At 45.2% G+C, this 24,790-nt stretch overlaps 1 protein-coding gene across 14 annotated transcripts in view; it reads right to left on the bottom strand.

The window, feature by feature from the left end:
* Window positions 1-24,790, bottom strand: part of RBFOX2 (RNA binding fox-1 homolog 2) — a 170,059-nt gene that overhangs the window by 67,033 nt on the left and 78,236 nt on the right. Inside the window, exon 1 of one of the 14 annotated variants that reach the window (XM_057387405.1) lies at window positions 16,915-17,002. The exons of 12 other annotated variants lie outside the window; for them this stretch is intronic. In XM_057387405.1, the coding sequence (XP_057243388.1) occupies window positions 16,915-16,941 (27 nt within the window). In that variant the 5' untranslated portion in view covers window positions 16,942-17,002. Of the gene's footprint in view, window positions 1-16,452; window positions 16,595-16,914; window positions 17,003-24,790 lie in introns of those variants that run through there. One more of the 14 variants, XM_057387396.1, reaches the window with a different exon arrangement.

The raw sequence follows: 24,790 nt of genomic DNA on the forward strand, positions 1-24,790 counted from the left end.
AAAAAAAAAGGTTAAATGTTGGCACAAAGGCATCCCAACAAATAATGCTTTCAATCCATTCATGCTCTCTGGGGTTGGTTTAGAGAAAACTGTGTTTCAAGAGACATCAGGGTCCCAACATCTGTTTGCATTCCATATTAGGAATGAAACTACCTCCGAGAATTACTGGGGAGAAGGGGATAAGGGTGGAGAACAAAGGAAAAAGTCACCAGGATGGATACAGCCTCAGCAACAAAGGCAGCAATTAAGAGAAAAGCTCAGGCTAAATTTTTTTGGTCCAGATTGATCCTTTAGCATCTACCCTGGTTGTGTTCTTCCCACCTCTGCCATATTCCAAGTTACTATTTTCCCCTTAACATTCATTCACAGTTAAACATTCTTGGGGAAAAAAAATTCCTTAAGACGACTAGCTTTCCACAAATCAGCATGAAAATAAAGTATTAAAATACTACGAATCGAGTGCTCCGTTAATCCAGCAGGCACCCAGAGCGGCAGAAGCATGTCCCACACAAGGGAGATGACTCCTCTGGCAGGCAAAGACTGTTAAGTTCCTTTTCTGGGAGCAGAATTGAAATGAGTCACAGCTAAGGAATAGTGCGCTGCAGATGTGTCACATATGTTTAATCCAAGCTAACTGCCATCAGCTATTCAGCAGATTAGCAAACTAATCACACTCTCCATTGCATGATTGCGGCTCCTCTCTCAGGAAAGCAGCAGAAACCAGGGGCCAGTGGTGGGGAAGGAATGTGGTAGCTGCTTTTCAGGAGAGGTCCATGGTTGCACCAGGGTATCTGGGCACCATGTGACACTTTAGATGGCACAGAGGACCTGTCTGTGCTGGTTTTCTGCCTCACTCCTGACAGCTAAGCAGTGGTTCCTGGTGCTGCTTAGAAAAAGAAAGGCTACAGAACATGGAAATTTTACCGGGAAGAAAATATCACCTAGTCCCATGGCATCTCTTGACCAGGCTGGCAAGGTAGTATCACAGCTACTGTCACCTCAACTAATTCTGCAATCAGATTGCTCACTTCAGACAGCTTTGTTTCAAGTGAGAGGGTAACTCTCCAGACGACATATTTCAGAAAACTAGTATCTGATTCTCCCGCCCTAATCAAGGACCTAGCTGGACAGATAAGCAATTTTTCATCAGGTCTCTGCTCTGTGAATGGACTACTGCTCTACAGCTGCAAGTATATCACCAAATCTCAGTGAGTGTGGAGAGTTATTCCTGTAGCCTCAAGAATGCAAATGGCTTTCCTGAATGTTTAAATCCTCATGACGCTCTCTCAACCCTTTAGAAAGATTTGTATCTACTTTAGTCACAAGAATTTCTCAAAGTCCTTGCTATGTGACACAGCTGTCTCTAATAGACTCTTTCAGATCTCTCTGTATTTCCAGTGCTCTTCTAGGAAGAATTTTGAAGTTCATTTTGGTATCAGGCTTTCCTGTCCTTCTCTCCCCTGCTGTGAGGGCAATGAGCTGAAGGCAGTAGTGAGCTGTGCAGAGGTGGTGCTCTGAGCTGACATGGCTCCTGGAGGATGGACAAACTTTAAAGCCCTGTCAGGCAGCTTCACTTACACTGCACTCGTACGGGCCCCTTCAATCCCCCAGATTTCAGTGGACAGCCGGAAAGTCTTCTCGCACTAATTCTAGCACGGCACAGGAAAAAGGCAGCCCTGCCTCCGCTGCCAGAGCAGGAGGAGGAAGAAAGGAGAAAGCGCCGGGAAGGGAAGAACACATCTGGAATCAATTGGAGAGAGCTGAATGCATTGAAAAGAACTGCAGAGCTGGCAGAAAACATAGAGAGGAGACGTGTGYTCAGACGTGACTCAAAGCAAAGGTGGAGAATGAGACGTTTGCAGCATATTTAAACACAAAACCAGAGCTCCTCTTGAGGCTCTGGGGTTTTCTTAATGTAAGCAGCTAAACATCTCAGCCCTGTCATATTTTCATTGCCATTGGCCTATCATGGGTATGCTCAGAATTCAGTACAGAAGACAGGAGATGAGATGARGCAAACGGGACCCATCTGTGACTCGAGCACCAGGACTCAGCCACGCAGCAACAACATTATATCAAGCTGCTCTCAGGGTGCAGGGTGGAGGAAATCTGTGACTGACTTGGCACACGTTTCAGAACAGAAATTTGACAGTTTAAAAACAAAGATTTCTTCCCACAGTTACTTTCCATTCCAGCATTCTCCTATCTCCTGCTACTCATTTGTTCCAAGAGTAGTTTTCCATTTTCAAAAAAAGGCCACACTSAAAACTTTGAAGAGCCCAATCTATTTTGCTTATAATTAAAAAAAAAAAAAGTAGCAACTGACTACTTTGTTGAAGTATATCAATTGGAAGGAAAATAAAGTAGATGCTAATAATATTTAATCTAATGAAAAAAGTCATCAAGAAAACCAATAGCCAAAAGCTGAGCCTGATAAATTCAGCTCTGGTAAAAGACACCATTTCATTTTGTTTACTGATTTCTAAATGACAGTCATTAAGTCAGCTGGTGAGAAGGACTGGGTCTTTTCCATGCCTTCCTGTCTTTGTGCTGAAAACATTATGTCACTTAAAACAGAGGTACCTAAGTGAGACATAATGGTCTACAATGCAGGTACAGCCAGAAGAGAATCTAAAGGCAGATCTGTAGGACAATATACTGGAAAGCTAACAAAAGCTGGTGGAACTCAATGCACATAAATTAAAGCTGATTAAACTAAGCAGCATACACATTTGTAAGCATAACGACCTCACCTTATGGAGAGGAACAAGCAACTTAAATGTATAGGTGCAGTTTTGTGTACCATCTAATATGATAAAGTACCAAGGGGCATCAGAATCAGGGGCTCCACTTCCCCTTCCCGGCTGTTGCAAGGTCCAGTCATACCACAGCCACTGCCAGAAAATTAATCCAAACAACAGTCATCTGTTTGGTCATAAACTCAACTATCTTGCTTTCTGTGTGCTTTAGGACGATGCCCAAAGCGGTGAGGAGGCTGAGCATATGGCCAGGGCACAGAGACAAGAGGGACTGTTCTTGCTACAGCAGCCCGCAGTTACGCTACGTTAAGCGTAACTTCAAAATGCACCTGAAAGCCACTTCATCCCAGAGCAAGAGGCTATATGGACATTTAGCATATGCTATTGCCACTACCTGCTCCACTTGTACTTAACGTCTAGGGCATCCCCACATAAGCCAGCATAAAGCTGGTTCGTACACATGAATTTGTCAAGTATCTCAGGAAATATTTTCCCATTGTTATAAAATCCTTTAAAAGACTCTTTTCCCCAGGCCTTCCAGCTAATGCATGTTTAGCACATTCCTGCTGTAACCACGAACTAGTACAGACTTCTTCCCCACACAGGCCACCTGCACAGCTCATAGGTAAAGCTCGAGGTCAGCGGCACATCTGACCACCTTTCAAGTGCCTTTTCCTGAACTGGGTGCCACTAACGCAGGTCTTGCAGCTCCCACACCCAGCAGCACCTTTGGAAACATGCTGGTCTCCCTTGTAACCACCACATCAATGCCCTGGGACACCTAAAGCATGTGTTGGTTTAACAGTGGCAATATGCAAAATATTCACATTAAACTACTGTATATCACCGGCAGTCCCACTTTTAAACTGCTCTATTTCACTGAAGCTAAATCGATAAAACTTAAAAGTTTTAAATTGATGTAAGAGCATCTTGTGTCAGTGGCACACCTGCCAGCACCTGCAGCTCCCTTAATATATTACTACAGGAGTGTTCAAGAAGTTTACCCCTCCATAATTCTCAGCAGATCTCTACCTTCCACAGCCAGGGGGAAAAGATCCTTTGTCTGCCCCCCTTCTCACACACTTTCAGAAAGACAAGAACACAGGCTAGGCAAAACTTAAACCCTTTCAGCCAGTCGGTTTGCCCTTCTGTACATTCCCTTTCACACTGACAGTGTCAGGCTAAACAAAGCCACTCACTCCAGGATACAGGCCTGGAAAAAAAAGCATTAGCATCTGGCAACCAAGAGCAGCACCCCAGCATACGAGTCTGAGAGCAAATACAAGTCTCTGGCACGAAGAGGAAGCACTGGGGCATACGCCTGACTGCTCCTGTCAATCTTGCAGTGGGGGAATGCCCGATGATTTTTTTTTTAAATATATTTTTATCATTTAACCGAAAGGAAATGCCAGGGACTGCTGTGGCCCCCATCCCTTGAGGCTCCACTTCTGCCATCAAGCTGCACTGCCTTTGCAGCGATGAATATTTAAACAGGGCAATAAATATTTCAGAGCACATTCATCCCAATAAGAAGTCTACTACCATAAGAGAGACAAGACAACCACACAAGGCCGGGGCTGCTCCCTGTTCTGCCCTTCCGGCTCCCACACCGCCTGCCCTTCCTTGGCCCTACTTATTTCCAGCTCTCAACAGGCACCCAACAGTCTCAAATATTCATGAGCACAGTTCCAGTTACTTTCCAAAGAAGCAAAAACACCTTTGAAAAAAGTAACAAGGTGCTCTGCTTTCCACAAAGGTGCAGAAAACAGCTAGCGCATGCTTTGCGTTCACCTCTTCAGGGGCGTCTGGCTCTTGGGTGCTCGCACTCAGGAAGAAAATCATAAGACCCTGTAGGGTCTTAAAACCTTTAACATTGCGCCTTAAAAGAGAAAAAAMAAGCTAAGATCACCAAACCCTAAGCTCAACCAGCACCTGGTAAAGCAAGAATATGTGACAATCTGTCTTTACTTCTCAACTCCCTTCCTTAACTTCAGCAGTGCATTTACTCAAGCATTTGTCGGGTGCAAGCAGCTCTGCTGGCCTCTCTGTAACAAATGTACACAGCTTGGCCATCACTGGCATGAAAAAAATCAGCCAGAAAACAAGTTTAGGATGCAACAGAAAAAGCATTCATTTACTCAGCTATCACCTGCATGTCATTCATGTACTGGGGGCTATTTTAACTATCACAACCATAAAAGCTTGGGCTTATAACTACGACTTTAGCTATGCTCTCGCTTCTAAACTTCTTGGTTTTTAAAGATCATTTCAGAGGGTAATTAACRTTCTGCAGAAAATCAAAATCACACATAAAGACATTAATTCAGGATCAAATTTATAGGCCCATGAAACCAGACTCAAAAATGGTACTTTGTAGCAGCTTCCACTGTGTATCTACCCAGACTCAAAAGATCTAAGATGTTTGCTGGTCACACACTATGTGAAGAAGGCTTCACAAAACAAGTACACCTACTCCRAGTGAAAGGAAGCCAAAAAGACACCTTCTCAAACAGCCAAAAAAATATTCTAAAGGACAGGCACAAGCTAATCTGCCCTGGCTAACTGAGCTGCACCRGGGCATCTCCTTTCAAGTTGTTGCTGTTTTGTTAACAGTACACAGAGTCATCTCTGCCTTTACTGGCACCCACAGATCATCTTTTAAAAGATGATGGTTACCAAACCACAACCACAATGTGTCACATGCTGTCAAAGGTGCCTCTTGGACTSCACAAGAAGACACTCTTCATACCTAGATCCTGGCCCAGCTCAAGGTAAAAGCTGGGCACCAAATGGTTCAGCCCTATGATGGCTTGGGCACAGCAGGGAGCATGCAAGGGTATGTGACAACTCAACAAGGTGTGCAGATGCAGTCTTGGATTAAACCGCTAAATTGCCTTGCAGTCTCATTTCAGCTGCTTTTAAATCTTGGAAGGAGAACAGCTGGGTCTTTGGTATGCACAGAAAGGGCCCGGCAGCACACACTCAGAGTGAGTTTTCTACCGCAAGCCAGAGCTCCTGTTATTTCATCCCCAGTCCTCATAGCCAAGGGAAGAGACCAAGGCAGCCCCTAAGTGCTGCACAGCCTTCTTGGGATGGCCAGTTTCATATTAATGAAATTCTCTCTCATCTTTCTGCTCTGTGGCATGAAATGGCTCCAAAGTAAAGTACTGAACTGTCAAGCAGCAAAACCTCTTTCCAGACAGCATTCCAGGGAAGAGCACCTGCCTGCTGAATAGGTGGATCAATTACATGCCACTACCCTCTGCCTCTTCTGCTCCTGAAAAAGCTGCCACATCCCTTGGTCGAGACCAGCCATCAGCCAAGCCACCAAGAAGATGCTGTTTACATTAAAAGTGTAAAATAGCAGTCGCAGCAGTGTGATTCAGAAAGTGATAACAATCCTGCTGCTTTGCCAGTAGTGAGTCCCGGGATTTTACATCTCTGCTTCTAACTACCACCCCAGCTGTCCTTCATATATCACTGAAATGAAAGGATACAGTCAAAAGTTAGACCCAATCTAGCAAAAAAAAACCACCCTGTACTTTCCTAGCTCATTAACAGACCTCATACACAGAGAAAGGAAAACWTCTTGGAAAATGAGCAATTACCTTACCAAGTAATTTAGAGCAGGAGCCACCATTTTACAGCAGGTATCGAAATAATGAGCACTCCTCTGCTGACTGTGCAAATCCATGTTATTCCCATGATGGGCTGCATAACCAGCAGCATGCTAACATGGAAAAAAAACAGCATCTGATCCCAGGCAAGAATAAAAAAACACATGTTTGATACTATACAAAAAGTGCTTGGAAGGAAAACAACATCTAATTCTGTGGCTCCTGAGGACCTCTCATGACTCAGAAAATAAATGCAAACAGATGAAAATGTTAATTTGGATCATATCAGCTTCACTGGCATGCAAAGGGCAGAGCAGGCACCCTGGGGAGAGGGAAGGAAAGATTTGCCATAGATCAGGTTACTATCACTGACAGCTGACCTAAAACACCACAAGATTTGAGCAGACTCTATCACATCTTCTAATTTTCAAAGGGGCTACCACCTCCTTTAAGAGACACGATGTGCGAAACATGTAACACTGAGGTCTGGGAGGAAGGAGATCCTGCAGCACAAGTATTTAAGTGATGCAGATGATAATCCTCACCATTTTAGAACAAGCCCAATTAACTGAAACAGGAAGAAAGCAGAAGAGAATTGCTCTTTTGAAAATGTAGAATTTTCAGTGCAAAGCAATGAGGACATAAGGAACTGGAATTATATCTCTGCAGTCTGAAGCTACTGCATGGAATAGAGACAGGCAGTTGTTCTGTCCTACAAAGACACTCCTCGAAAACAGATGTCTGTCTGCAACCCAACACACTCAGCTTGGGAATTTAGAGACCCAGCTTGCTGTACAGGCTCCATGGTCCCATCTCCTAGGTGGGCCAGCAGAGCCCACAGACATTATTGTCAAACCTGAGAAAACCCAAGGGCTCAGCACAAGCCCTTGGTTTTAAATTCACCTCATTTGATGGGATCTGAACTGCCCATCATCACAATTGTTCCTGTCCTACTAAATTTTTAGGAGGCGGTAATGTTCAAAAGTGGTCAATGACAGCACAAGTAGAAGCCCAAAGCAGCCAACATATTTATTGTTAAATGAAGTTTCCTTGGTTTGTTAGGCCTTCCACATCCACTAGACAATTCACAGGAAGACTGATACATCTGAAAAACTTCCTTTAAATCCCGTAAGATGAAAATTGCATCTTTAGCTTCCCTTTGCATGTCTAGGATATAAAGCCTTTTCAGAAGCCCAGTATTTGCCACCACAGGGTACAAAGACCACCTGCATTTCACAGCCATGGTTGATCTTAGATAATCACAAAGTAAAGGTTTTGTGCTCTGCTTCTGGTGGGTACTACCAACATTGCACATGATCAACAGACTCATTTCCATGCACTTCATCAAGAGCAAATCTAGAATAGCAGACCTCTCATGAAGGCACAGGAGCAGCTCACATAAGCACACTAATCCCCTGGCAGAAATTTGGGACAGACTTAGCTGAGGGCAATTCCCAAACCATTTCACAGCTGAATTGTTGAAGATGTCCTGGCTCATTGCAGAGGGGTTGCACTAGATAACCTTTAAAGGTCCCTTTCAACCCAAACCATTCTACAATTTAAAGATTTTATGATTGGCTACAGGAACACTCTTCTGCTAGGATTGTCTGAACAGTAGCCAGGAGGCTCATCACTATTCTGCATTTAAACCATGTCAATCAAACATGGTTCTTTCCTGCCACCAGATTCTTCTTTCCTAGATTTAGGCCAGAGAGTATCTCAGAATAATTGTATAGTGACACAGAGCCTCACAGCTAACCTACAGGCCTACTACACTTTTGAAAGCCACTACAGCTCTCTACAAACATGCTCTCACCACAGCCTTCAGTCACCAGGTTCCTCATTCCTCTATCTCACTCACCACACTACACTCTTTGCCACAGACTGGCTCCTTCACACAGTCTAACATGACTCTGAAAAAGTATTAACACCTCCCCAACCAAATTTATATGAAAGAGACTTCTATAACTACTTTTCCTCCCTTCCCACCACTTTGAGATAAAATGCCTCATCCTGAACAGGGTGGAGACAGACCTGAGAAAGGGTTTGCAAAGCAAATGTAATATTAAACAGCATCACACACACAAAGGGGAAAGTTAAAGCAAATGAACCTGCATTTAATGCTTGAGCACTAAGTGAAGCTAATATAGCACAGTATCTTACAGTCAACTAACAGTCAACAAATCGACTAATTCACTAATTTAATAAAATTAACATGCTGTTCCTCCTCCACCTCCTGATTCAGGCTGAAAGGATCCTTTTTAAGACAGATTTAAAACTATTCCTGTTGAAACGTAAATCCTCTCCCTTTCTGCCTTATTTATCTCAACCACATTTTATAAAACAGGAAGGGACACACACTGAAAAACAAAAGCCTTTCATACTCCTGTTCTCTAATATTCCTAAGTACTTGGCACAATTGTTCAGTTTTGATAACCTCCTTTCACATGATGCAATAGCAAAAGTGAGAAAAGCTACAAAGAACAACAAATCAATTTAGGAGTTTCACCCTTCAGAAAAGGTACACTAGCCAAAGGAGGACTAGTACTATTCACGAAATCCAAATTCCTCTCCAAAGTCCTTTTAAATTAATCTTCTAAAGCAATTTAAAGGAGGTTTTGCTATGAGGACTGGAGGGAGAGCATAGGCTTCAGATAAGGAGCCTCAAAGAGACCCAATAGGTGAATGATGGTCTATGCACTGCATAGGTCAAACTCTGATTATCTAAATCTTGGCTAATCAAAAGCAATTATCTGAAAGTCAAATATGCCCTCCAAGTCAGATAACTCCTGGACACCAGGACTTATATACAGCACACAGAAATCCTAAACTCCACAGGACCACARCTGCAGACACTATGAATTTTAAGTAGGATAATCAGGAAGACATTTAGAGGATTTTAACCATAGTCAAGACTCCCAGCCTGAGGGCAGACTTCAGAAGCTAGAAAGACTACCCTTGCAATTACTTGGACATTTTTGGTGTATCCATGCACCCTCAGATTACAGACTACTTGGAGTGCAATTCCCATTAGGTATTTAGAGACTATTCAGGGTAACAGTCTCCATTATGGGCAGGGTAGAGCCAGGCTGGCTGATACTTCCACTTGTAGAACCCAGTTTTCAGTTGTTAAAATACCAAGAAACCATGCAAACTGATTTTTTTTCATGCTATCTGTAGCTGATTTTGGAGTTGCTGACTTCTTTTTGTTACTTAAGCCATAGGAATCCAACCCAAGAAAAAAGTAGGGGGCATATTTTGTCTTGTTTATGATGAAGGAAGGAGAAAACCACCGCACACAACTCTGAAAAGTCTAAGAGAACTTCTTATTTAACAGAAAAATTTGCATTTCAGGAATCTATACCTAGCAAGCATACTAAAAAGCCAACAAAGTCTGACCAACATTATAACAAAACTATGGAAAACTTCAGCACTTATCTTACATCTCCTTGTGAAGCCATATGCAATAGCCAAAAAAGGCTAAAAGATAAAAAAGAAGTAACAGTATGCAAAACCTGCCAGAAAGGAAAGAACCAATCCATTCCTTATATTCCTTGCAGAAAGAAAAAATGGCAGCAACAAGCTTTATGTTAGATACTAGAGAAGACTTAGCAATGCTCAGAAAGGCCAGCAGTGGCACTGCAAATACTTTCAAGACAGACGTTACTCGCCATTAGGAGGGGTTTAGACATTGTTTATTCTAACAGGAAACGGAGATGCTTTTAAGGGTGGCTGGCAGTGCCTCTAGCACCCCATTTTCTGTGATTTTATGCTCTCATTTGGAGGCCATCCCCAGCTTCACTGGCCATGTCAGAGCTGGGTCTGGAGATCACTGAGACCAGGGAAATATTCAATATCTCCAGTACTCTGCACCATCTCCTTTGTAGGGATGACGTAATRTCAAGCAGCAGTTACCCACCTCAAATCCAAAAAAACCAAGAAACAGACCTGAAAGTACAGCAGGAAAAAATTAAATTGAGACAAAAAGCCTGAGCACTATCAGCACAGGCAGCAAGAGAGAGCAAAGGAATAAAACAGACAAGTTTGACTGCAATAAGAGCAGAAAAGGCACACTAAATGAGGAATGAAGGGCGTGGGTGGAGAGTTAAAAAAGCCTATGACAAGGAGACTGTAGTGAGGACAGGGAGGAGGAGGAGGAGGAGGAGGAGGAAAAGAAGCAAAGAATAAGCAGGTCTAAAAATCAGCTGAAAAGGAACTGAAGAGATAGTGGTAAAGTAGTAGCCTGCCAAAATAAGAGGGCATGTAACTGGAGAGGAATGGAGATAGGGAGAACATGGATAGGGACTTGTATGGAACAACCTACTGACCAAGGATCATAGGGAGTGATTGAGAGGAAGAAGCATCCATCCTCCAGTGATGGAGGGTAGAGGTGAGACAGGAGATGTCATATGGGGATGGAAGAGAGCAGAAAATGTGCATACTAGTGTACTCACCCAAAGCCTAAACCAGAACCTAGTATTGTAAAATGTCACCATTCCTCTGCTGTCAGCAAATATACAAAACCAACTGGCAAACACTGATCAAGCTGGCCTGCACAGAAAATGACAGCTAATTACATATTCAGTCAAAGTGGCAGAGGTCTGTGGGATGTACCTGGGATGGCCAACTTCGCCACTAATACCTTGCAGAGGTCACCATGGTACCACATATAATGAAGCTGATGGGGACAGTTAGAGCGTTGTTTTTTCTTATCTTTCTTGTAGAAAAAAACAGCACACAAACATGTGATTAAAGAGTATCATAAGTAGACACAGAAATAAAGAGAACAAATGAAGGTTTCTTTCCCAGCTTAAAACATGGAAATGCCCTGGAATTTAAATGCCTCCCCATTACCATCTTGATCACATTCAATTCAGTTTAAGAATAATATTGCTTAATGAACAGTTTTGCAAAGAAAAAAAAAATTCAGGTATTAAACGACACTGTTGAACAGCATTTGTTCCGTTTTCTTTTATACAGGCAAAACACTATTTTTTCCAAAAGCTTTCAGTTAAGCATTAATTGCTCTAGCTTCTGTGAACCCTACAAAGCCAGCCTATACATCTCCAGCCCGCACTGGTCATAGCATAGCCTCCAACAGCCAAGCAAAAAACCATCCAGCACAGCACAGGATCATAAGTGACTCTACAGGAACACACCAAAATACTTTTATTAGGAATATTAATATTTCTTTACTCTGATTCCAGGGAACACATCTGACAGAAAGAATACTGACGACATCCTTTTCAAACAGTATTTGAGTATAGACTGAGGCAAATTAACCAGCTCTTGCCTGATACTCAGACCTCCAARGGATGCCTGTTAGTAAAGCCTGTCACTCTGCAGCTGGGAGGTAAGTGCATTAAGGAACTCATGGCAAAGAGGCAGCCAGCTGCATACACCATTTGCTGGAAATGGATCTAAAAGAGGAACAGCAGTTAGCAAGACCAGAATCCATGTCTAAAAAACATCACACACAGACAGACCCATTGCAGACCCCTTGTACACTGGTATTAGAATTTTATAGTAAGAGGTTGGTCAATATTAATTAAATGCAATGGAGACATCATGAATTAATAACCTGAAGGGAAAGATGTTGCTGGTTTTAAGGGCCTCCTTTGCAACCCTGAACTTTTGTAATTTTTGGTAGCTCACTACAACCTTTTCACTGATCAAGATACTTCATAAATTAATAATTCTTAAAATATTACTACACAGTATGCTACATTTACACAGCTTTGGCAATCAAATATCATAGCAAACTTAGGCATTCTCATTTCTCAGTTCCCGGGGATAACCACTTAGTCATCTGCAGAAGAAATGCACTAGGGAGCAGCGAGGTTATTTCTAGGACAGGGACTCAAGGAAATGGCAGTGCTGTATCAAGTTGCTTTTCTCCATCCTGCCTAGGCAACACTGAATACAGCTTCTGCCATCCAAAGGCAGTTCTGCAAGCATCTACAGTGGTTCACTTCTACTCCAATGCATCTGAAAGTGCTCAGAACAGGGGTCAAAGAGAAGAAGACTAAAAAACATTCACCAGGTTCTGACAGGCCCCACTGATTTTTAAGCACTTAACAGTAAGCTCATCTCAACCAGCAGTTAAATCTCTGAGTATAACAACAGTTACAGACACAATCCATAGCCTCACCTCAAGCAACTATGTCCTAATATCAGGGAAAGCAAGATGCAGATTAATCTTTGCATTTCGAGGAGAGATTCTCCTGGAAAAGTGACTGGACAGGATTTCTCTCACACAAAACCTCTGATGCTGACATGGTATCTGCAGCACTWAAGAGAAGTCCTATGACATATAGCAGAAGGGAATGAAAAACTAGGGCATAAGTATAGGCACCGAGTAAGATACCATGTAAACAAGCACCATTTCTCAAAGAGCCAAGAAAGGGGAAGAGCACAAGTCCATGGACAGAAAAGAGAACAATCCCCTTCAGTCAGCTCATGCAAGTTTGCTAGAGTAATACCAAAGCAAGGAACAAACAGAAAGGACAACTGGCCTGAAAACAAACCGACATGCAATCCCTCAAAGGAGGGAAAAGGGGCAGGGGAATAACCGTAGCTCCTCAGAGAAGTCCAAGAGGATAAAATGGGGCCTTCCACCACACACAGATAAAGCTTTTCTTCCTTAATTCTTTCTTTTAAGGAAGCAAGGGAATCCTACAGTATCCAGCTTGCCTGGAGGGGAACAGAATCCAAAGCAGATGTAAGGGGACGGGAGGGAGGAGGCTGTTCTGGGACTCAGTCTCCTTTGCAGACATTTCAAACAAAGGAGGATGGTCTCCTATAATGGGATGCATTGTACATTTTTAGCTAGCACAAGGTGGCTGTCAAGACAGGGTTCCCCATCTCCTGTCTCCCCCCTCCAACTACACACCCCCTGCATGATCCCAACGTGGAACACAAAGATCTGTTTTATCACACCATTACTGTAACAGGAGGTAGAGAAAGACGGGAAGGGAATGAGGCAGAGGAACGAAAAGGAGACAGGGAGGCCTTTAATGAGTCAGTCACTGCTCTGATTTAAATAAGATCTCCATTTAAGGAGATTGTTGCAATTGTTGGGGTCTTTTAATTTAAAAAAACAAATCACTGACTGAGCAAGCAACTTCTGGCTGCACAAGTTGTCTCACAGCTACACACAGGGTCTGGGAGGGAAAGAGTTATGAAGGGGGAAGGGAAAGGGAAGAAAATCTCTGGAAAAAATGAGGCTGCTGGCTGGTTCATTTTAACAAGGACATAAATTAGTCTCAAAGCCACAAACGCCATCACCTCCCTGAGCCCTGGGCAGAGTGTAGCAAGTCAAACACGTGCCAAGATAAACGGCGCTGGCTGGAGCCTCCAAGGGGTACTGCGGGGCACAAGAGGGGGCATGATGGCAGGCAGGGCAGCAAAGATGCTTCAAATAGTGCCATAAAATGGAGACTGGTGATCCTACAGCAGCACAAAAGCAGACTTTCAGATGTTCCTGCTTACACCCACATCAAAAGCTGGGAACTCAAGACAGAGAAAAAAGGAAAACAGGGTGCTGCAGTCAGAAAATAGCAGTTCTCCTCCTCCTATCCTGGAAGAAGGCCCACCAGCGGGCAGCAGCCCAGGTGAAAGCATGAGAGCAGGAAGGGGAGCAGACAATGGCAGGGGGATTCATTACAAAGGCGCGCGCACACACACACACATACACACACACGCACACGCACGCACGCACGCACACGCACGCACACTGGGCACTGCCGGCTGCCACACTGGCTGTGGGGGACCCTTTAAGGAGGCAGCAGCTCCCTCCCCACTCTCTGAGATGCTCGACACCTTCCCCCTCTCCCAGCCCTGATGGGAAACAGATTTGGAGGAAAACGCCAGCAAGGCACTGGGCTGTCCAAGAAAGGGAGGGCTTTGTGTTCCACGCAAGCCAGCAACCTCACCATGCACCACACAGAGAAAAAGCCTTTTAGCATATAATTYCCATCCACAGAAGACTCTCTCTTTTATCTGCAATTAGCACATAATGTACTGGGCCTCGTTTAACACTCATTTCCACTGATTTAGGACTAATGGGGATAAGGCTAAGGTACTTTCTGTTAATGAATCTGAGCTCTTACTCTCATTAGCAATTTTTGTTTCCTCTTTTTTAGGCATGTTTCTCCTTCCAGCATCTCCCACTTCCTTCCATCTCTGTTTCTAGTCTTGTCACTCCACACACTCATGTTTATTCTGTTCTATCAGCATGTCATGCCGATACAGAAGCTCATCTCCCAGATCTCCAAGGAAGACAGGCAAGCTTGCTTCCTACAATACAAGAGAACTCAGACCAGGTAGGCAATGCTTTCTAGAGACAGAACCAAACAGAACAAGACTGTAGCAATGCTGAATTCATTCAGTGGCAATTACCGGCTTAACATACCAACAATATTTACTTCTCATAAACGAGACAGAGCCCCAAGGAAATAAGTTCACAGGATTAAGTAATGCCACTMCACTGCTTCAAACAACACTGTAAAATAAGAATAACACGGCTGGGGATATTGTCTTGAATGTGCCATGCTTCTCTAGCCCCACAGTCGGCCAAATCTTCAGTGAAGTACTGCTAAGGACCAGCCTAGCAGCCAAATGCTCCCACCGAGAGAACACAGCACTGTGCTAGAGCTGAATTCACCTGTGCTGTCTTCCCCAACCCTGCATACAAGGGCTATCCATCGTTCATCTGGATTCCYAACTGATACACAGTTCGAGCTCTCCTCTCCCACTGTTCTTTTAATATGCATCTTCTTCTGCATCTCAGCATGTAAATACACAATGCAAATCCTGAAAATCTATACTAAATAGTACATACTCTTAAGACAATCGTAATTCAAGGTCAAACAATACTAATAAYGCACAGTCTTGACACCTCCTTCCCTAGGTCAATAAATCAACAGTTTCTGTGGAAAACAGATTTCCCTGGAGTCTATCAGGATATCCCACACATTAAATGAGTTTATACCCTCCCCTGTTTCAGCCAGCGCTCCAGCAGAATCCCATCCTTCCCAGCTCTGCGCATCCCCAAGCCAACAGGCTCGTGCTCCAGGGTGCTTGGTCCCAGGCACGCACAAACCACACACACTTTGTCCTGGTGACCCAGGCACCCATCCATGCTGACAGAGGTTCCGAGCTGACGGATGTGCCTGAGAGCACTTTGCAACACAAGGCTGTTCAGAACGACTCTCTGAAATGTGCACATGTCAATCTGCAGCTTAGGGTCAAACACCTCTGTCTGACCAGGCACATGCTGACCATGCAGCAGAACACAAATGGACCCTGAGTGCAGAGACACAGCTTTCTAGCATCGCCTACTAAACTAAATATAGGTACAGAAGGCCCCAGGAGATTTCTGCAGAGCTCTTCTGTCTCAAAACAGAAAGCCTTGGTCCAGATAAAAAGGAATCAGTAATGGAAGGGACTAAATAGCAGAAACAGAAGGTGGGGCTTCAGAGCTTGGTAAGATACCATCAGAGTGGACAGAGATCTATTTTTCAGCCATTGACAATCAATGCAAGATGAGAGAGAGAGAGAAAGGGTCAAAGTGGGTGTCACTTCTCGCAGCAGATTCGTTCTGAGTTAGGCAGCAGTGCAAGAGCTGCCCCTTGCAGTGGGACACGCAGGATCTCGGAAGCAGCTGGTGAAGGGGGTTCAGCTAGAGCTCAGGAAAACCAAGAAGGCAGTATGCATCTACTCAACAGACATGAAAAGCTCCACAGAAAAAAAAGCATTTGTGAAACCCAGATTTGAAACAAAGTTCCTTCTGAGAGCCCTTCCCTCCATCCCCTTTGGGAATATCCCCCAAAGGTTTCCAGCTCTGCAAGGCACTGCAGGGACATTATATAATGCTTAACTCCAAAGGATTCCAACTCCACGATGCCGCTCTCCTACTCCTCCCTTTGCCCGCTCCCTCCGGTGGCGACTTGCATATGCCATGCCAAAAAAAAAAAAAAAAAAAAAAAAAAAAAAAAAAAAAAAAAAAAAAGAAAAAAGAAAAAAAAAAAAAAAAAAAAAAAAAAAAAATTGAAAATCCAAAAGCACACAGCAACCTTAAAAGGCGAGCACTGTCCGACGAAAACCCCTTGCGGTAGATGCATGGTGGACCTGGCAGCTGGGCGCGCTTCTCAGGAAACGTCAGCCGCTTTCCCTCGGGAAGACACGGGCAGCTCCACACCTACAGCTACCTACAAGGGAAGAGCTTCCCGGCCCCTGCGGTGAGCGGTAGCCGAATGGAGAGGCGGCGGGGAAGACGTTCACCTTCGGGACCGGCCGTTCAAAGGAGGCTTTAGCCTAACTCGGAGCAGGGGCACCCGTGCCCCTCGCGCACCGCTTCTCTCTAGAGGGCACTGCGAGGTTACTCCGGGCTGGGGGACCGCAAGAACCCCTTCTCCAAAGCTCCCACCGCGGGTGCTCGGCGCGGTGAGGCTCCCTCCCGCCCCCCTCCGCACCGGGCGCCCCGCTCCCAGCCCAGACAAAGCCGGGAGAGCAGCCGGCCCGCCCGCCACCCTTACCTGAGTTACCATTTTCTTTTTCTCCATAAACCAAAATGGGGGAGGCCGGCCACAGGGGAAAGGGAAAATAAAAAAAAAAAGATAAAAAAATAAAATAAAAAAAGCAGCAGCCCCGTGGAGGCGGGCGGCGGCGGCGGGTGCCTGCGCTGCGCTGCCTCGCCAGCGCGGTGCTCCCCAAGCCCTTTTTCCTCTCTTTCTTCTCCCGTGTTCCTCCCCTTCTTCCCCCTCCCTCCACCCCTGCCGCCCCCCCGGCTCAGCCAGATGGCTGCGGGAAGCACCGCCCCGAATGCCGAAGGTAATTAATGCGAGCCGGGGCCGCCCCCGCCGCGCCCCGCCTCGCCCCGCCCGTCTGGGCTCGGCACGGCCGGGCCACCCCCCGCCCCAGCGAGGTGCTCCCTCGCCTGCCCGCCGGGACTCCCCACCGCTCCCCGGGAGCCAGGAGGCTCGGCGGAGCGCAAATGCGAGCTGGAAACAAAAGCGAAGGTGGCCCCGCGTAACGCCGGTCTCGACCGCCAGAACCCGAGCCGGTTCACGGCCGGCCCGAGCTCCTCCGCACCTACCATTCCCAGCGCCCAGGCCTCCCCCGCCTGGACCTCACCAGACGGGAGAGAGCATCTCCCGGCTGGAGCATGCTGGAGACATAGCTGTCAGTTTTGCGCACATCTCCCTCCTGCCACAAAAGGGAGAACGCGTGGGTTACAAGGTGTGTTGGATGAACCGGAAGCAGTATCCRTGCCAGGATCTGCATTTCTGTCATCATAAAACCTGAAAACTGCTGGACTCCTTCCCAGCTTGCTTTTTTCCCTCCCATTTGTCTTCAGCAAGCATCTGGCCCTGAGCACCTGAGCACGCCACGGTTGACAGCATCTGTTCACCCAGCGACCCCGTAAAATAGAGTGATACACTGCTACCACATTTACCAAAAGAGATCTGAGATGCTCTGATTGATTTTTCCCAACATTGCACCCATGGAAACCCACGGACAAGGCTGAGCGCAGGTCTGCCAATCCCACAGTTAGACAGGAAGACTGTACTGATGCTCCAGTGCTCACGATGCAAAGATAAAACCAGCTCAGGCAAGTTGTCCCTCTGATGTATCTCTTCTTGACAACTGGTATGCTAGAGACTCTCCAGGCTTTAGCAGCAGAGAAGCCAAATTACAGTGCAGTAACACGTTGCATCCCCATGTGTTCTTCTTTGCATGAATATGCCCACTTATCATTTACACATGAAAAAAAAAAAAAAAAAAGAAAAGCCTAATGGTTTTGCTTTTTGGGCTTCTGCTACAGCACTGATCTCCAGGCTGACCCACAATGCTTTTAATTTCCCAATTTCACACACTGCAAACTGACCTCTGGCTCCCTCCCTTCTTCCTTTCCTTCCCTTGCCCTTCCTCTCCTCATTCAGCAGGAGGCCAGAAGGAGCACGTGCCACAGGCCAGTCCCCTCCTCTGTCGTGAAAACCAGGAGACCAAGACACCAGAAGCCCTTATATGACATAAGCGCATGGAGGCAGAGAGCCATGGGCCAGCCGCCCAACATGACCAAACCATGGTGTGGGATCCTCTGGGAGGGAGCCAGCCTCTATGGCTGACCCTGCAGGCCTCTGAGTCAGAGTCCACGCTTTTCTACATTATCTCATTCTCTTTGGTAACTTGCAACTTACAATGCTACATGTTTACATGCAATGTTACAAAACCAGAGAAAGTAGTGGATTTGTTTTTTCCTCCTCTATCACAAATCTGAGATTCTGGAGAACAGTTCTAGGTCAAGTGTAAATTCCATTTCAAAGCAGCAAAAAACAGTGACCTCCTTAAACCTCTGACATGACAAAGCACCAGGTTTCAGCACTGTGCATCTCATTCATCAGACCTCTGCAATACACTCAGGATAATCTCCTTATTCTCTCCACTTAAGTATTGTAACTGCTGTGTTCATTCAGTCCCATTTGTGTCATGAGGTAGCATCTTCTTGTCCCAGATCTAGGGCTGTAGCACAGACCTTCAGGACATCATGCCACCAGAGTTAACCAGAATAGCACCATTTCCATTCCATTTTGGCCTTCACATGAGGAACGTCTAGAAACACTTGACATCAGGAAGAGTCTTCTAAGGAAAAAGAAGTGCCCAGCCACACCCTTGAACCTTCCCTTGCACTGCCTCCCACCACCCAGTTGGTACATCTGCTTTGCTCATGGGCCAGCAGAGTGGGAATTCCCTTCAGTGTGATCTACTGCTAGTCTCCCTCTTCCACCTCCACTGCAGGCCAGAAAGCATCTAATCCCCCACACTTGGAATATATCCACCTTTGCTACTGTTGAGCAAAAGACCCAATTTTCAGTGGATGTGCCCAGACAACAAGAAACATAGGTCTGCAAGAGCTCCCACTGCTGAAAAACCAGCTGAAATGAACATCTGATACAGAGTTTTTAAAGATTGAAAAATACCATGCAAAACAAGACCAGACATGGCAACACTTGAGATCTTTGTTGTTTTGGGTTCTACTGGAGCTCAGAATTATACCAGATAATGAAAAGGCCTGCAAAATTAATTGGTGAATCTGTGCAATTCATCTTTTGCCACTGAAGGATGGGTGTTCATATATTGTCTCACAGCTATGCAGAATAAGTTTGGTGGGTCTCTATTTAGCTTCTCCTACATGAGAATCATGGAACCTCTCCTGAATTTACCAACATAGTTTGCCACCCTCTACTAGGCAAAACCAAAACCCAAACTGCAGATCTTGCTGCTGAAAAGAACAGAGAAGCATGAGCAGAGCTGAAGKCTGGAAGCCTGAAGAACACATAGCTCAGAGCCATGAGATTACCTCTTCCTACTTACTGCATTTATTCAAAAAGCAATGTATTCAGAACAGCCCTAGCTGCCAATACTTACGAGTTCTTATGGTTTCTCAGGCATCACGGGCACATATGCATCAAAACTTCATTACTATGCTGTAGAAGTAGCATTTTGAAATAACTATGGGCAAATTTAACTACTCTGTCTCTGCAGTGCCAGGGCACAGCTGATCATCCTCATTGTGCCAGGCAAAGCTCATTGCTCCTACCTAAGTAGGTCTGTGAGACTTTTATATTCTCTTCTGTGCTCACATAGACGAACATGATGGCTTCTGGTTAGCTCCTATCATTCAAATCCTAATAGAAAAGAAGCTGGAGAAGGATGTTTATGCAGCAGGCTGCAGGACAAAGCCACTCAAATCACACTGATGAGCGCACAAATGAAGAACTAACCTCTAGTTTGACTAAGTAGTATATATGTACACTATTACATGCTTGTGTTAGTTTAACACTCACAGAAACTAGGAAGAGGAGGTCACAAATACTCGTCTTCCAGGAAGTGTTATTATTTCCTTTTTTGTTTTTGCTATGCAATCTTCTGCCCTTTGCCACTAAGAGTGGAAAGCAAACACAGCCTTCAATTTTAACATCCCATTACCTGCATTTCTGTGCTGGCTCAAGTTTAGATGAAGCAAACCTGCCAGCTGGACCAAGGCCAGAGGGAAGAAAAAAAGAGTTTCAAGTGCAAAGAACCAATTTATCAGGAACAAATCTTAACAATCAAAAGACACACTTCTGCTGGTGGATTCTATTCATGTGAGTAATAAAACCCCCAATACAAGGTAACCTAACAAAATACTCTTTAGTGGCTATCTGATGTATCTCACCATAGATAATCTTGAACCGGTAGTCTACATTTCACATTTTCTGGATAAACTTAGTGCCTGTGAGGATATAGAGTGCTGACACTGAATAGCCAAGGACTGCCTAGAGAACATCATCTTTCACTGGGCTGCAAAAGTATTTGAGCCTGAACCACACAGCCTCTGTCTTCTCCAAGACTCCATGCACTGGGCCAGCAAATCTCACGTGTGCTCCAAATATAGCCCCCTCCCCCAGCAGAGGCTGCAATACAGGCTTCGCCCAGCCCCAAGTGCTGCTCTCAAACCCACCCGCTCCTTTCGCCCTACACATCCTCTCTCGATCTCCAAAACCAAAAAGGTGACAAATGAGACTTTGTTGGAGGTTTTGTGGGTGGTTTAAGAGGAGGCAGCACAAGAATAGGTGAGGAGCTGCTCTGGGTGGCTCAGCATCCCCGTGGGACAGGCTGCAGGCACACGCACAAGTCACATGTGCCCCAAAAACGCAGTAATAGAGGCAACAATACACTAGTTTGCAGAGCACAGCACTGCTGTCAGTTCAACTCCCCTWACAAACAAACAAACAAAAGGCCAAAAGTGCAAACCAAAATTCCAAGTCTCAAACAAGACAAACCTTGGGAGTTAAAAAGTATCAAATGGTACTTCTCGAGGGCAGGAGCTGCAAAGCCCTCTGCAGAGTCTCTGGGCAGAGGCCTGGGACACCACAAACCCAGATTGGAAGCAGTGTCCTTCTACAAAACCCATGTAAGCATGTAAGCTCCAGTTTGTCCAAATAACCTACAGAGCAAAGACCAAAACTCTTTAAAGYCACCACTGTCGTTTTGCTTACCTGGACAACTGGGTATTGGTAATCCATACAATACACACCATACATAGCCAAAGATCGTCCAGCTAAAGGCCAAATGGACACAGGATTGGAAGCTTCAAATCCGAGTCTCCGTCTTTCAGCCTTGTGGGAAGGACTCTGGCAGCCCTGCGCAGTGCTTGGCTCGGGCCTCTGGGGCCACTCAGGTTGACACTAGCTCAGCTGAAAATAAAAAGGAGCTGCCTGGCTCGGCACAGCTCAGCCCCTCTCTTCTGGGATCCAGCAAGGCAGTGCTCAACCATAGGCGGCAGAGGCTCCTAAAATTAGAAATCCTCTACTGAAAACATCCCTGCAAGCCTTGACTGAGGAGTGTCCTGTGATTACCAGGCAGCAAACAGAGCAACTGCCAGGAGGAGGGGGACACAGGATCTTCGCAGCCACTGCTGCCAGGGATGGGAGGAAGCAAACAGCATTTAGGATCTGAAAAGAGCATATGTTCTGGGCTCTAGGTGCGTCAGAGGGAACACTCCCAATCCAGGACAGAGAAAAACATATGGGACTGTTCCTCCCCCACCACCATACCCTTCTTGCTGTCCTCTGCAGGGACAGGTGCTGGGATTAGCATAGTAAAACCCTTTGGTGTCAGGGAAGGAGGGAGGGAGAGGGGAGAAGCCACACTGGTGTCTCAAACTGAAGGGATCTCTTTCACAAGGGAGCATGTGCCCGTATCATTTAACACTTCTCCCTCCCTCCCCAGCTGAGGCAAGCAGGGACAGCTGCCGGAACCAGGGCTGATGGGGGCAGCTGGGCTCTGGAATGGCCCCCACTGCCCCAGCCTTAGGCCGGTGGGTTGTCCCCCTCAGCTGTTCCAGTCAAACTGGGGGCAGTGAGGGGGATTAACTCTGTCACAGGGGATGATGAGCAGCAGGGAGAAGGGGGCAAGGCTGGGCAGGGCCAGTTGTTGTGCCCATGTTAGGAAGCCCATCTTCCTCATTCCCAGGGAGGAATCTGCTCCCTGACGGACGGGAACAGATGGGGAGTTGCTTGGCCAGCAGGCTCACCCCAGCAGCCCTGCATGCCGGCCGTGCTACCAGACATCCGAGAGCCTGCTGCTGATTCTTAACAGATACACCACGGCCAGAGTGCACCAAAGGGGCCTGACCTCCCACAACAAATTCCATGAGGTTTCACCTATCACTACAAAAAAACATACCAGGTTGACACTGGCCCAAACCTGGGTTCCCAAAGAGTTAACAGCCCAAGCCCAAAAGATTCCCATCTTCCTCCAAAGGATAGCAGGGATAAAACCCCTCCCTCTGAGGTTTCAAAAATAGACATGCTACAGTGATCAAACCCAAGAAGGACTAGCCAAATTTCCCCCACATATACCATTATATGCATTATAAATGTATAAAGTCAGGGTTTTTTTTGCATTTCTAATCTTTAACTTTTCCATAGTGCTGCTGTGTACCCCTAAACAGCTCCCTCAGCCTAGCTCTGGGGCAGTTGCTTTTCTTCATGAGGTTAAATATGTGGATCATTATCTAGCACAATTTGCATGTGCAGACCTTTCTAATTCAGTTAAGAGGTCCACAGCCCTGCGATCCACTCAGCCCAACAGGACAGCTCTTGGCTCATCCTCTGCTCCCACTGCCCTTTCTTTCTGATATGCCCTGGAAAAGGACAGCTATGAGCTGGGTGAGTGGTTATAGCAGCTGTCACCCACTCTCATCATCTTTCCTAGGGCCACTCCTTCCTTACAAAAGAAGCATGACCAATTTGGGGAGTATAAAGCATGACATTTTCTACATCTAAAATAAATAAATTAATAAATGTTTCTATATCCATTGTGTCTGTGTGAAGATTTGCACAGACAGAGAAATTAACTGTCCATAAATGGGAAAGCAGCAGTTCTAGATCTCTTCACTGGGGAAAAAGGAAGAGGCTCCCACAATGAAATTCCATCTCTTCTGCCTTTGGCCAATTTATTGTGCCCAGGACCCAAAACCAGYTTTCTGGAGCTCACCACTATGCCCCCACCTCCTCCCCAGAGGGCTTTTTGGCTGCTTCTCAACACTCACTGCATGCCCTGCCTGGGGGCACAGATAGAATCTGGTTTCCTCTGAACAACCAATACTTTTTTATTTCCTTCTCCTTTCTGTAACTACATGTTCAAAAGGTGGCTGCCCTTCATACTTTTGCATAGCTCATTACCATGCACTCAATCAATTTAGTATCTCCAATAAAATCGTTTTATGAAAAGGCATTAATTTATACAAACCCAAAGTCTTTTCCACAGCCTGTTTTTGCTACTTCATATGACTGCCCCAGGTTTTAAAACCAAATCCCTAACTAAGTTTAAAACCTTACATTTATTTCATAATCCAATTCTTGTCATTTCCAACCAGGCCTCAGGCAAATAAAACATTTCCAAATCCTAKTGCAGATATCTTCCTATCTATAACTACCCATCAAATGGGTAAAACAAAACAAGGAGACGGAGCATCACCTAAGATCCTCTTCTGGTTTAACTACAGATCCAATAAAATTGCCACGCTTTAAGGTTTTTGATCAGACTTAAATAYTCTGTCTTAACCAACATTAAGATACTCAGGTGATACTTTGGTAACAAAGCATCACACTTCCTGTGTTCCTCAGACAATTAAGTGACAAAAGCCAGTTATAAACTTCTATGTGCCAAGGTAGATACAGCAGGACTTTACTCACCAGTAAATCAACTGCTGGATTTTTTTATGAGTGGCCACAAGGGATGGCTTACTACCACACATTGATTTGTAACAAATATTAGTCAAATATGGTGCTGCACTCCATAATTCTGTTTTGAGATAATAGTCCAACCATACTACCATGCAATCTACTATGCCCATGCATTTCCAGTAACACAAGTTAGGTAACTGTTATGAAATCATGGCCTTGCTCCTGCAGATGCTTACATATTTGAACATTTTTTTAATTTACAGAAATACAAAGAGTGGAAAAGATCTCCTGACACACAGAATCAGATCAACTTCTATCACACTACATCATCTTAACTTTTCATAAAATTTATCACACTGTATCTTATTGCTGGGTTTTACAGCTACATTACCCCAGYCTAGAATATCTGGGATCTGCGTTCTCCAGCTAAATGCTATTCCTGAGCARTTTCTGGTTTTCCTTTGTTCTTGTGCCAGTACTGCCCAATGGCTTAGCTGTATTTTCTCTTTCCATTACAATTAACCTTCCTCATGTATCCCCTCTCTAACCATCCAAACAAGCAGTTGTTCCAGTCTTCTGTAACATGACAGGCTAGCTATTMCCCAACATCTAGAAGCATGTTCTTGCACCTGATCTAGCCTGTGCACATCCTCACTTTTAAAGACATCATCCAGAA

This window comes from Malurus melanocephalus, unplaced genomic scaffold (assembly GCF_030028575.1).
Source record: "Malurus melanocephalus ecotype Western Australia unplaced genomic scaffold, MMel_1.1 scaffold_17, whole genome shotgun sequence".
Classification (NCBI taxonomy): Eukaryota; Metazoa; Chordata; class Aves; order Passeriformes; family Maluridae; genus Malurus; species Malurus melanocephalus.